General features: G+C 39.2%; 1 protein-coding gene across 1 annotated transcript in view; it reads left to right on the top strand.

Annotated features, from left to right (window-relative positions):
- The window catches only part of LOC131691621 (fatty acyl-CoA reductase wat-like), a 56,414-nt gene extending 44,626 nt beyond the window's left edge, over positions 1-11,788 (top strand). The window contains exons 5-9 of the mRNA XM_058978155.1: positions 1,518-1,710; positions 1,806-1,921; positions 1,988-2,168; positions 11,063-11,170; positions 11,244-11,788. Of these exons, the coding sequence (XP_058834138.1) occupies positions 1,518-1,710; positions 1,806-1,921; positions 1,988-2,168; positions 11,063-11,170; positions 11,244-11,484 (839 nt within the window). The 3' untranslated portion in view covers positions 11,485-11,788. The remainder of the gene's footprint in view (positions 1-1,517; positions 1,711-1,805; positions 1,922-1,987; positions 2,169-11,062; positions 11,171-11,243) is intronic.
- Positions 11,789-13,350: the final 1,562 nt, after the last annotated feature.

Below are 13,350 nucleotides of genomic sequence, written 5' to 3'. Positions count from 1 at the left end.
GCACAATTGCACCGCTAGGTGGATTAAAACAATTTTGTGTCAATTTTTATGTTACTTACAGCGTTTGTTTTTACTAAAATCCAAATATCGAAAAAATCCTACGTACGTCGCTTGCTATTGTTATAAGAAGTTGAAAAAAACTTTAGTTTTAAGCTCTAGGTTTTATTACGGGAGATAGCTTTCCGCCCGTGCACCATTTCCACAAAGAGGCGTCTACGGGAAAAGGCTGCACAGGCGCCATCTTGTGACAAAATTACTTGAAAAAAAGTATATATTTTATTCTTCACAGCTAGTACTATGAATCACATTAGACAAGATCTCGATTCACCTCTTTATTGCGGCTAGAAAAATTCTTGAAATATGCCTATTTTTCCATGTTCTACAGTGGTGTGACCCCTTAATTTGAGCAGCCCCGTGAAGCTATTTTTGTGCAACCAGTCTTGCTGCCTCGACAATCGAAACAACAACAATACAAATGAAAATTGTGCTTCGATCATGAAGTGCTTTATTTCGTCGTGTAGTATTCATATGCTAGGTATCTAAGGGTAATTAGTTTTTCCACAAGCCGTAAAATATCGTTTGCATTGATTGAAAATTACCGCGAGTACCGAAAATTGTAGTTTGTTTACAGTTAGCTATGAATTCTTATACATAGGGGAGAGTGAGGACACTTGATCCTTGGGGATATTTGATTCCCTGGTCATATCTCTTAATCTATACGCTTAAAGTTATCACAATATAAAAAGAAAATGAAGTGCTTGGTCGTTTATGATGTATAAAAAACAAATATGATGTATTACATTTGGTTTGGAAAAGTTGTATATTATTTTAGGAAATATGTGTTAAAATCCAACTCGAACATTTTTTTACAAATTTTTTGAACGGTTGTATGAGATTGTCGAACTAATTATTGATGAATATTTTAAAGTACAATTTCTTTCTAAGGATTTTTGCCTAGAAAAACACGTTTTTCGAATAAAAAGTTTCACAACACATGCAAAAATAATAATTTTGTTCACCTCACACAACAGGCATCTTTGGTCCCTGTAGTGCTGGGTATTCTTGATCCCTATCATTAGTTCTCTCAAACACTTTCGAAATATATAGAAATAGAAAACACCATTTTCATAACGTACCGGGCACTATTAATTGAGCTAAAATGTTTTTTCCGTGAACAAATGATGTTATAAGTTAGTGAATATTGGAAAAACCAGTTAAACAGCACTGATTTATCGCAAATAGTTGTCTTGACTTTCTACTGTGGTTAGAATTTGTCGTGCATCTAAAAAGGTAGTCTTATTGGTTAATTTGTCAGGATAGGTGGTTGGCTGAACTTTCGTGTCTATAGGTCATAGTGTGCTTTGTTTCTTTAGCCATAGTAGGCAGGGGGATCAAATTACCACACGTTTTTGCAAAGTATATGCAAAAAGAAAACAAAAATTTCAGTATTTATATTTTTGTATATTGTATCATGCAAAGCGAAATTTTTTTTGACTGTTTGCACTTGTCTCTTACAGTCATTGCCACCTGCGAGGAACCAATCGAGGGCTGGACCGACAACATCTACGGTCTGAACGGTGTCATCGCCGGTATCGCGCTGGGCATCATCCGTGTCATGTATCTGGACGATAAGAACAACGCCGACATCATCCCGGCCGATGTCGTCGTCAATGGGGTACTAGCCGCCGGTTGGCTAACCTACGTGGAACGGTAACTGCACGCATCCCTTCCCCTTGCAAAAACAGTAACACAAGGGTAGATGTTTGGTCCCTGTTAATATGAAGTTTTATCTATCGCCATCTTAGGAAACACGACCGACTGATCGAGGCGAAGGGTGCCAGCACCGATATGAAGGGGATGGTTCGACCGCGCACCAAGATATACAACTGCGTCTCCGGAAACGAGAATCCGATTACCTACAGTATGTGCTTCTCTGCCTAGCTAAAGGAACTGTCTTATTTCTTGTACTATTTTTTTGTTTTTGCAGGGAAAATCTACGACTACTCTATTCAGGTCGGCAAGCACTGCCCTCCAAAGCGTTCGCTCTGGGTGGTGTGTCACAACACGACGACAAACAAGTATCTCTTCGAGTATTACAAATTTCTCTATCACCTGTTGCCTGCTTTCCTGATCGATCTGTACCTGCGAGCGATTGGACGAACACCACGGTGAGTGTATTTTATTTTGTATTTTATACGATGAGAATTAATGCACAGAGAACAGACGTCCATCTTCAGCATTCAACTTGTGTAAAAATCTCTAACGGTTCCGAAGGTAGTTGGGATATCCAAACCAGGTGCGCTACTGTCGTCATGTTTTTTGTGGCTGAGTTCGTCTGAATTGACAGCGGTTATACCTCTACCCAGTCAAACTAGTCCGGAACCGGTTCGGACTTCCAGTATGAATTCCAGCTCAAATGCATGAACCGATAAAGTCGGAATCAGTTGTTTTCTTTAAGCAAGATTCCATACTGAATCCATTCAGGATTTCCGAAATGGATTTGACGGGTTGGGTAGTTGGGATAAGTTGGTTTAGCGGCACTAGTGTTTATCGTATATTAATTCAAATGTATACACACGTTTTTTAAATATTTTTGTTCGATTCATTTTTGCATCGGTACTCTTATTTTTGAGGCGTTCACGATGTTGTATACATTTGATACTAGTTGGTTTTATATTCAAAATAATATTTGAGGTTGCTTAATCTATGCCCCGTTCATTAAGTACAAGAGTTCAAGCAAGCTAGTACTTTAGAATTGCGGGGAATAAGTTAATGTGTCCAGTCCATCGATGAATTCACGAGATGGCTGTTGGTTGGTGGGATGGGATAGGCGCGAATTTAACCTTCTTTAGATGTAGGCAGAACCACCATCATAAATCACAGGTTTATTGACGGAATACTAATTATAAACACAAACAAAACCAAAATGAGAAAGTATATATTAAATTTAGACATGATACGACCGATCTTGGATGTCTTGGATTACGATTCTGGAAGATCTGGAACATTCGTATAACTGGCCACTTTTACGGATGTTCCGGATGATTTTTACGTAAAAACCAGGTTCAGTATTTGCATCAAAGTATAATTATCATTTTAGAATGGATTTTATATAAAATTTCAAGCATATTACAATTTTTTGGGATCAGTTTCATTGATTGACTGCATTGTCGCTTGATCAATATTATGAGAAATACTATTGTACCGCCGGAATCGGCATCGGAATCGTAATCCGGGACATCCAAGGTCGGTCGTATCATGTCCAAATTTAATATATACATTCTCATTTTAGTTTCGTCTGTGTTTATAATTAGTATTCTGTCAATAAATTTGTGATTTATGATGACGGTTCTGCCTACATCTATGGATGCAAAACATGACCTCATTCGACACCGATTACCACTGACCAATCAGGTCAAAAACGTAAATATTTACCAAAAACTGAAAATTTAAACTCTAACCAACAATTCAAGTACCAGTTCGTATAGATTTGGTTGAAAATGTGGCTTGAAACTGAGTTCGAAATCGGGGTCAATATGACCCGCTAACACCTTATTCGTAATTTTTTTTGTACAGCCCTTCAGGAATGAGCTAAAATTTTGGACTCTATTGAAGATAGTTGCTCTCCATGAAAGAGGAAAAGTCGAGAAATTCTAAACTTCTAGATAAAAAACCTGTTTTAATCCACCTAGAGGTGCAATTGTGCCTTTCTCATTTCTCCAAACTATGATTTAAAAGCTGGTTCGTACAATATAACATTATGGAAATGTCTTTCATTCTTATTATACTTGGTAAGTATATATAAGAGCACCTTTTTGCATTCATCGCGGTATCGGTTTGAATTGGAGTTTTCTGTGTGATCGCCGTAACTCCGGAGCCGGAAGTCGGATAGAGATGGAATTTAATATCAGTTTCCGGGGACACAACACCTTTCATTTGAGACTAAGTTGATCAAATCGATCTAGCCATTTTCGAGAAACCAATATAACCATTATTCTGAAATTGGATACTTCAGGATCCGTCGATGGTGGCCAGTGTGGCCAAAGAGACTTTCAATGACTGTTGGGGACCTAGATCTACAAATTCAACAGTTGTGTTTACATTTTGGAAAAAATTTCACCTTTTTACACTCATCGCAGAATTCGTTAGAATCGGGATTTGCTGCGTGATCGTACGTATCACCCTGTAATTCAGGAACCAGAACTCGGATCCACACAAAATTCAACAGCAGCTCATGGACCTTTCATTTAAAATCAAGTTTGTCAAAATCGGTTCAGAAAATTCCGAGAAACCGATGTGGTCAAATCAACAAATTTTGTTTTGTAACCATACTCTTCAACTCGTAATCCGGAACAAGATGTCGGTTGAAAATGAAATTCAATAGCAACCTATGGAAATATTATACCTTTCATTTGAATTTTAGTTTGTAAAAATCGGTTCAGCCATCTCCGAGAAACCGATGTGTACATTTTGTTAACAAATCCGCACATACACACACATACATACATACATACATACATACATACATACATACATACATACATACATACATACATACACACATACATACACACAGATATTTTGCGATCTCGGCGAACTGAGTCGAATGTTATATGAGACTCGGCCCTCCGGGCCTCGGTTAGAAAGTCGGTTTTTGGAGCAATTGCATAACCTTTCTATATAAGAAAGGCAAAAGAATAATATTTAATTAGCTTAATAAGCATGAGTTCAATGTTATCTTCATGTGATTATAATTTGGAAAGGTTGGTGGAATGGTTTGAACGTGTAGGGAATGGGGGGTTAGTAGAGTGGGAGTGGAGGATGCGTCAGAAATCCTTATTTCGGTATACGGGGTGGATGCAGGAAATGCGGGCGTGAGGGTGGTCCAAGAGGAGGGGAGTGATGAAGGAGGAAGGTGTAAGGGCAAGGCGGGGGGGGGGGGCGACGCAATACTCAACTGCATATTTTGCCTTCCATTTGAGACTTGGTTTGAGAAAATCGGTTCAGTCATAACCGAAGAACCGATGTGACTTTAATTGTGGAATATGCCCGGAATTCCGGACTTCCGGAATCGTCGATAGTGGACAATATATTCAAAGAATGTTTGATTGGCAATCAGCGATCTAGATCTGCGATTAGAAGTAATTTGGTGACCATTTCAATAGTTTTTGGCATCTGAGGTATTACGATTGTACCGATTTATATGGGAAATTCCAGTGTATCCTTACTTACACCCCTGTAACTCCGGAAGCAAGAGTCAGAACCGAATGAAATTCAGCAGCAGTCAATGGCATTACTGTATCTTTCATTTGAAATTAAGTTTGTAAAAATCGGTAGAGAATTCGTTGTGGAATGGGTGTGATATTAGCTTAGGAACTTGGCGGGTTCCCTGGGGGCGTCATGAACCGTCATAGGTGGCCAATGTGGTCAAAGCTGCTTTGATTGATCATTAGTGATCCAGACCCGCAAACTAGAGTAATGTTACATCAATTTTAATATGTTTTACATCATTTGAACATCATGGTGGTACCAGTTTATATGGGAATTTGCTGTGTGACCGCACTCTTCAACCCGTAACTCCGGAACCGGAAGTCGGATCAACTAAAAATTCAATAGCAGCTTATGGGAGCGTTATACCTTTCAGATGAAACTAAGTTTGCAAAAATCGGTTCAGCCATCTCTGAGAAAATTGTGTGAGTTTAAATGACACACACACACATACACACACACATACACACACACATACATACACACACAGACATTTGGCGATCTCGACGAACTGAATCGAATGGTGTATGACACTCGGCCCTCCGGGCCTCGGTTAAAAAGTAGATTTTTACAGTGATTGCATAGCCTTTCTTTATATGAGAAAGGCAAAAAACATAAAAATTTATCGCATTTTGAAGGTTTATTTGGGGTCATATTGACCCCAATACCAAAAGAAGGTTAACCTCAATGCGAAGTTTTTCGATCTTCAAGATAGCCCAAATTTTATTTTTTATGATTTTTGCCATGCAACATAATTTTTCATATTGTAAATATTTCGACCTTCTAGCCCTTCATCTCCTCTCATTGTTTTTAAAACTATGTTTTTGTCTAATGTTTACAACATATTAATTGTAAAGTTCAACAGATTTCCAACAATTTAGGAAAAACCAACGAACTTCAGAAAAGCCCACAGCCTAATTTCTACAATACTGTTAAATTTCACTATTTTCAGGGGAGTTCAACAAATTTTATAGGTTTTTTTTATCAACTTCAGAGTTTTAACTTTTCAAGAAGCTCCTTGTTGTTAGATGTAACTCTCTGCTCTAATGGATTTACGCATTAGTTGGCGAACTGGCTTGTACACAACGAGTTTGAACCGGCGTACTCATGAGTACTCCGTTTTTGATCATTTAAACGTCTCGCTAGACATCGTCACATATCCTAATTGTAAAACCACTGGGGGCCCTTTTCAAAGAGGGTTTGACAACTAGGTTTAATGGCTATTTTCATCGATTAAATCTCCAAGTGACTTAGATGAGGTCGTGGATAAAACAAACTCTAAGTGAGCATACAAAGAAGCTTGTCCGCTTCGAGTTATGCATGCTTCTAGAGGAACCCCTTGGTGGAATGCCGTACTTGCTAGACTCAAAGAGTTGTACAGAAGAGGTTGAAATCGCTGACGCAGGGACAGGTAGGAAGCCTTTAAGTTGGCTCGCCAAGCTCATATAAATACTGTTATTTTTTCTATCAATACTGGTTGCAGTTAAAAGCTGGAAAATCCAGCCAGCGACAATCGTATTTTCTCTGGTTCTAAACAATGGAATCGTGTCGAAAGTAGTGCGCTGTATTCATACAATGATGCGCTATACAGCGCACCTTCCGACATCGTGGATTGGCACTAAACAAGAGAAAAAACGATTGTGGCTGGTTGGATTTTCCAGCTTTCAACTGTAACTATAATATCGATTCTTACATTGCGCGGGCCCAGCAATGTACTTACGGCCAATTTCTTCACTGGATGAAAACCGGTTTTCGCTGAAATCATGCATATCAGCGAGGTATATCTACTACAGCCTTGTTACACAATGTTATCAACAACAATGAATAGGCTTTATCGCAAAAGCTAACAGGTTTAAGAGCTTTTCTTGATGTAGAAAGTGATTTTGACAACGTGTCATTCGAATCCATTTTGGAAGCAGCACGAGGTCATGGAGTCCCTGCATATATTACGAACTAGATATACACAATGCTTAGCAACCGACATCGGTGCTCATCATTAAGACCAGTATAAATAAGAAAACTGCGTGTCTCAAGGTTGTGTACTGTCACTACTTGTATGGAACCTTGTTGCCGATGGCTTGTTGAGGAAACTTCATGAGCTTGGGTTTCCGATATCCTATCAGACAATGATCACCGGTGTTTGCATTAACAATTTTTTGATTTGATGCAACACCCCTTGTATGTTGTTGAGCAATGGTGTCTTCTTGTTGGACTATGAATCCAAATATAACAATTCGTTGCATTTTTCCAAGCACAATTTCAGTATTGTAGGCAGGGTAATGACAGGGCATTTCAAACTCAATTAAAGGGCGAACACGAAATTATTGCGACACCGAAAATATCATGCCAATTTTCTTATAATGTTTAAAATCTAACCAAAATTTTAGGGTAGTTTTATACATATATTTACTTCAAAAATCAAAAGAAAAGGTTATCGATGGAGCCTTGAGTGTAAAATTGAACGCATTTTCGCTTGATGCCCTCCATCAAAGTTTTTTCCATTTTCTTAACATGTCCTTCTCGTCTTTGACTGTCTTCTTGCTCTTCCGAAGTTCCCGCTTCATCATTGCCCAATACTGCTCCACCGGGTGCAGCTCCGGACAGTTTGGCGGATTCATGTCCTTTGGAACAAAATGGACAGAATTGGCCTCATACCACTCCAGGACACTTTTAGAATAGTGACATGATGCCAAATCTGGCCAAAATAGCGGAGCTGTTGCAAGAACGGCAAAAGGCTCTTCTCGAGGCACTCAGATTTGTAGATCTCGCTATTTACTGTGCCCTTTGTCACGAAAGGCTCACTCCTCAGTCCGCAAGTCCGCCAAATGAGATATTTGGAGGCGAACTTCGACATTTTCTTCTTCTTAAATTTGTCGTCCACATAGAACTTTCTCTTGCCGGTGAAAAACTCCAACCCCGGAATTTGCTTAAAATCGGCTTCTATATACGTTTCGTCGTCCATCACACAGCAGCCATATTTTGTCAACATCTTCTCGTAGAGCTTCCGTGCCCGAGTTTTAGCCGTTGATTGTTGCCGCTCATCGCGGTTTGGGAAGTTCTGTACCTTGTATGTATTTAGTCCAGCTCTCTTCTTTGCATTCTGGACGTAGCTTTGCGACATGCCGATCTTTTTAGCCAAATCACGGCTTGTGATGTTGGGATTTGCTTTAATCATCCGCTTCACCTTTCCCTCCGTCTTTTTGTTCTCCGGTCCCGGTTTTCTTCCAGCTTCTTTGCCGTGGTCCAACGTCAACCGCTCCTGGAACCGCTTCAATACTCTGGAGACGGTTGAATGGTGAATGTTCAACATTTTTCCTAATGCCGGTGCGACAGGTCAGGAAATTCCAGGTGTTTGGAAAGAATTTGTTCTCTCGACTCGCGTTGGATCACCTCCATTTTCGTTGAATCGAAATACACGACTTCGAGTTTGACAGCATGCAAACAATACACATCAATGAGAAAGTGTGCAAAATTTGGTTGATTTTTACCCAATGGTAAAAAAGTTATGCCCTGTTGAATGTGTCGCAATAATTTCGTGTTCGCCCTTTATCACATGGCAACATTTCAGCGTGCTGAGTATTATTCGTGTGATCTTTGTGAATCCGATTATGGAACTGCATATCATATCAGCTGCCCAATGCAATTGCTTATCCGACTTTTTGTACAGAAAGCCAAATCACAAGGATATAGTATTGTTCATGTGATAAAGAGCTATAGGCTTTATCAGTATTCCATCAGGAGTGAAGGATCCAGGCCTTTTATTGTTCTGTGTTGTGATTGTATTGTGTGGTCATTTTCTTATCCATACCTTTTTTCTTTCACCTCCCTTTCCCTGTCCACCAGATAAGTAATTAGATGTCATGGCAAGGCACAAATCTCCGCATAACATGATGATCGCGCCGGTAGGGCCAATATTTTCTGATAACTGATATTAAAAAATATTTATTTCCAGTATTCTATGGAAATAGTATTCTTTTCATGTATTTCGAAAACCTTTAACTTTAGTAAATTGATTGGAAGCTTTGTCTACCCATTGAATGAAAATTACTCGTTTCTAATAAATTGTTTGTTGCCTAAAATAGGAATAAATAGTACTAAAACTAATTTCGAAACAAAACGTCAAAATCACTCGAATCTTAGAGTTTGATTTTTGCGTATCGGATTCTAATCATCAGTAACTAGCACCAACTTGATTCTTAAGCCAAACGACAGTTTCGGATTCAGTTTTCCTATCAGCAAACCAGAACTTTTGTTCTTGATACCCCAGACCAGAGTTAAAAATATTCAAATTCATTGAATGAAAATTGATCATATTCAGCCGCATTCATTTTCAATATTCAGTGACGCAGCTGAAAACGTCAAACGAACAAACCGCTCATTCATCCATGCAGATTTTCATTCGTCTCCGATTATTACACGAAGCGACCGTGCAGCGACGAATCAAACGCATCAAAGTAGGCCCTGGCACAATGTAAGCGATGATGATTGTTGTTTCATATACTTTACCGGCATTTGAAAACATTTTCCTAGATAATTAGTGAAATGAATATATTGCACGATATTCAACTGAATGAATAAGGATGGATATTTGAATGAATGTTTTTTTTCTATTCACCGCGAGTCGCGTCAGGTTCATTTTCAGCCGTCAAAAAAGAGCTTCGATTATTTTTAACTCTGCCCAAGACATCAGCCGAAATCGGACGACTGTTTACGCGTTCATGCAGGACGTATGCCTGTTTGCATTCAGCACAGTTTAAACAATACTCCCTCGTTCAGCTGTTTAGAGTTCAAATTGCTGTGGTTTAGGACACAAGTAAATCACAGTCGGTGGCAGGCTACCGAGAATTAAAGCACAAAAAACAACTAAACATCATTTTGCTCTGATCATTGGCGCACTCGGAGACTAACTAACCCACCGCATAAAAACATATCCTTTTCGTGGTAGCCGTAACTACTTGTGACGAATCCTTGACCAATACCTGTCCTGTAATCCAACTTGTTGATGCTTATGGAAGCGTCGCTGAGTCGGTGTTCTTCCTTTAAGTGGGTATTTCATCAACATTTTCTATCCTGTGCTAAATACCGGTGAATACGGTCGTGGCCGAATATGACGATTCTTATGCTACACGATAATTGTTGCAATCTACGAATAGCACCATGCTTCGCAACGCAACGTATGCCTTTTTGTATTCAGCGTCTAACTCGTGCCAATTTTGGTACCGTTCAGATTAATTGTACAGTCGACCACAAGTTAGTGGTAGTTACTGATGATGAAACTAGCACGAAAACATTCGGTTCAATCCAAAATGTTTTTTTTGCTTTGGGATTTTTTCGTCTATAGATGAGACCGCCACAAATCATATTAGAATTAGTTGTATTTGAAATACGTAAGACAAAGCATAACGAGTCCATATAATCGTGGCTGATTTTCCATTACATATTGCATATCTAGAATAAGGTCCATAGAGAATACTTTATGTGGCGTGGGGCTGGTTGCCTCGTCTGCGGACAGTAAGAAATACTTGGTTTAAATTTTATACAATTTTGTACTATACCGTACGCACTCAATCTTTTTTTATGAAGCTGATTCGTAAAATCGTTTTTACGAACAAGGTAAACCAAAATAAATATAACGTGAAAAGGTCTTCGTAAACGGAAGTTTAAATATATGATTCAACAGATTGTGATGTTGCAAATAACTTTACGGAAAATAAATTCATAACTGACCCGCTCAAACATTAACACGCCAGGTATCTATTCGAAGATGTTCATCTTTCCATTGTACTTTCCACAGAATCATGGACCTATACCGGAAGGTACACAAATTCGCAACGGTCATCTCGTACTTCGCCAATGGCCGGTGGCACTTCGAGAAGGACAACATGAAGGGCCTGATCGAGAAGTAAAATCTTACACTCTTCATAGGTAGCCATGAGCCTTACACTAATCATTTTTTTTCAATCACCTTCCCACAGACTTTCACCGGACGATAGGGACATGTTCCAGTGCGACATTACCCGGATCAGTTGGCCCGACTACTTCTGGACGTACATCCACGGATTGCGGCGACACATTGCGAACGAACCGATGGACAATCTGGAAGATGCCAAAAAGCGACACCGACAGATGGGCCTGGTGCACTACTTCATCCTGGCGGCTTACTATTCCCTGTGGGTGCTGCTATTCTTTTACATCTTCAAATGGTTGCTGTTTTAAGCTAACGGCCCGGCTCTTTGCCTGGTCCCTCTGTTCAGTCGAAATTTACTGTATAGGTTGTGTGAAGTCGTCGTTTTTTTTCGGTGAACGCATGCTCAAACGATTTCCTGTGATTTCCTTCGATGAAATTGTGACGAAAGAAAAGGAAAGGTACTTGTTCGTTTTTACCGCGAAAGATTTTATTGATTAGCTTTAATGTTACGAAGGTGTATCTAGCGTTAAGGGTCTAGTTGATCTTGCTCTGTGAAGGCATCCCGTATACGGGTGTTGAAACTTGATCAAATAAATTTTAAATTATTTTCTACATTTTTTTCGATTAATTTACTATTACATTATTATTGTGATGTGTTTATTTGCTCTATTTACCTACTTAATCCCACACCCTCCCAGCCATCGGTCAGTTGCATACATACCACCGCAGATTATTGTTTACAATTTGTACCAGCTATTACAACAAGATCAGCCTGCGGTCCAGTCATCAGCGTTGTGGTCAGTGTTGATGTTGCTTCCTTGAAGCTGATATCGAAGCCAGTTAGACCAGTTTGTCGGTTAACTTCGCGCCGAAAGCCACCTACCTGTCAGCATTATGAGTAGAAGTGTGCAATTCGAAGCATGCAACTGAACAAACTACTACGCACATCATTGCAGTTCAATTGGTGATCAGTATGTACACCGGTTCTAACGACACTAGAAAGTTACATCACAATTCGGCGAGCTTCGAGCACCTTCAAGCTAATAATGTGGTTTGGCCGTGACGCACTGAACGAGTGACATAAACACTGACAATACGTCGCAACAGGTCAAACGGATGCGGGCGGGATACAATAATGACGCTCTGGTAGGTCACTGTCTCACCTTCAAACCGTAGTGGCCTTTGGAACTAATCTTTGCAGTTTATGATGCAATAAATATTTTTTGAAATATTATACCGATCGATCTAGGATTTTTAGTGTCATCTATTGACGTTGGATCTGTCAAGACGAGAGTTCGATTTGACCTGAACGAATATGGTTGCGAAAGCTGAAACACCTAGAATCGTTTCACCAAGATTATAATTAAACCTTATATTCTCGGCAATATTTTTATTAATACATGAAGAATTTGCGTAAATTGAGAAATGCTTAGGGAAAATTGAATATCAACAGTCATTCATCTGATGGTGTAATTAAACTTTTATTCTTTTTCTTTTCTCCACGGTGGATAATATAATGAATACCCGTTCGATAATCCAAAGTTACTACCCTTAACCCTCCGGAGGTCGTATGAATTCCGCAAAATGTTTCGCAATTCAATTCGTTCCAGCTTCCACCACTGCAGACTAAAAACCTTACAAAATACACCTGAAACAAAATTTGACTTGGCAAACTATTGCTATATTTTGACATCTAGCGTTGTTTGCAAACATCATAGACATTGTCAAAACTGGCGGACATCCGATGCCGTATGTATCGAGGAATAGAAAAATAATAACATGATCGAGGTTCATTTATACTTTTGGATTTTGGTCAGGTTTTAGTTGAAATACTTCTATGTGCGACACTACTGGAATTGTTTGCAAAAATGATAAAACTATTGATAAGTAAACTGATAAATTGGTAGTAGTTTACAGTTGCTGTAAAATTTTATTGTGAACTCACTGGAAATTTTTCTCAATCCGTCAAATAGTGGTGTTGGGCATTTTTGGGAATTAAATGAAATATCCGTAACTTTCGTGAAGTGGCAATAGGTTTTGCGGTTTTCTTAGCAATCTATAATTGCTTCTTTAACCCTCCGGAAGTAGCGCATATGTCTCACTGAACGAGCGCCACTGATGCTCTAAGACGCTTTCGCTAGTTTTTTAAAGCATGGTGCACTCAGTGCACTAGC

The sequence above is a fragment of the Topomyia yanbarensis genome, chromosome 3 (assembly GCF_030247195.1).
Source record: "Topomyia yanbarensis strain Yona2022 chromosome 3, ASM3024719v1, whole genome shotgun sequence".
Taxonomy (NCBI): domain Eukaryota; kingdom Metazoa; phylum Arthropoda; class Insecta; order Diptera; family Culicidae; genus Topomyia; species Topomyia yanbarensis.
Note: the sequence above shows the minus strand (reverse complement) of the source record. Positions and strands in the feature narration are given on the sequence as shown.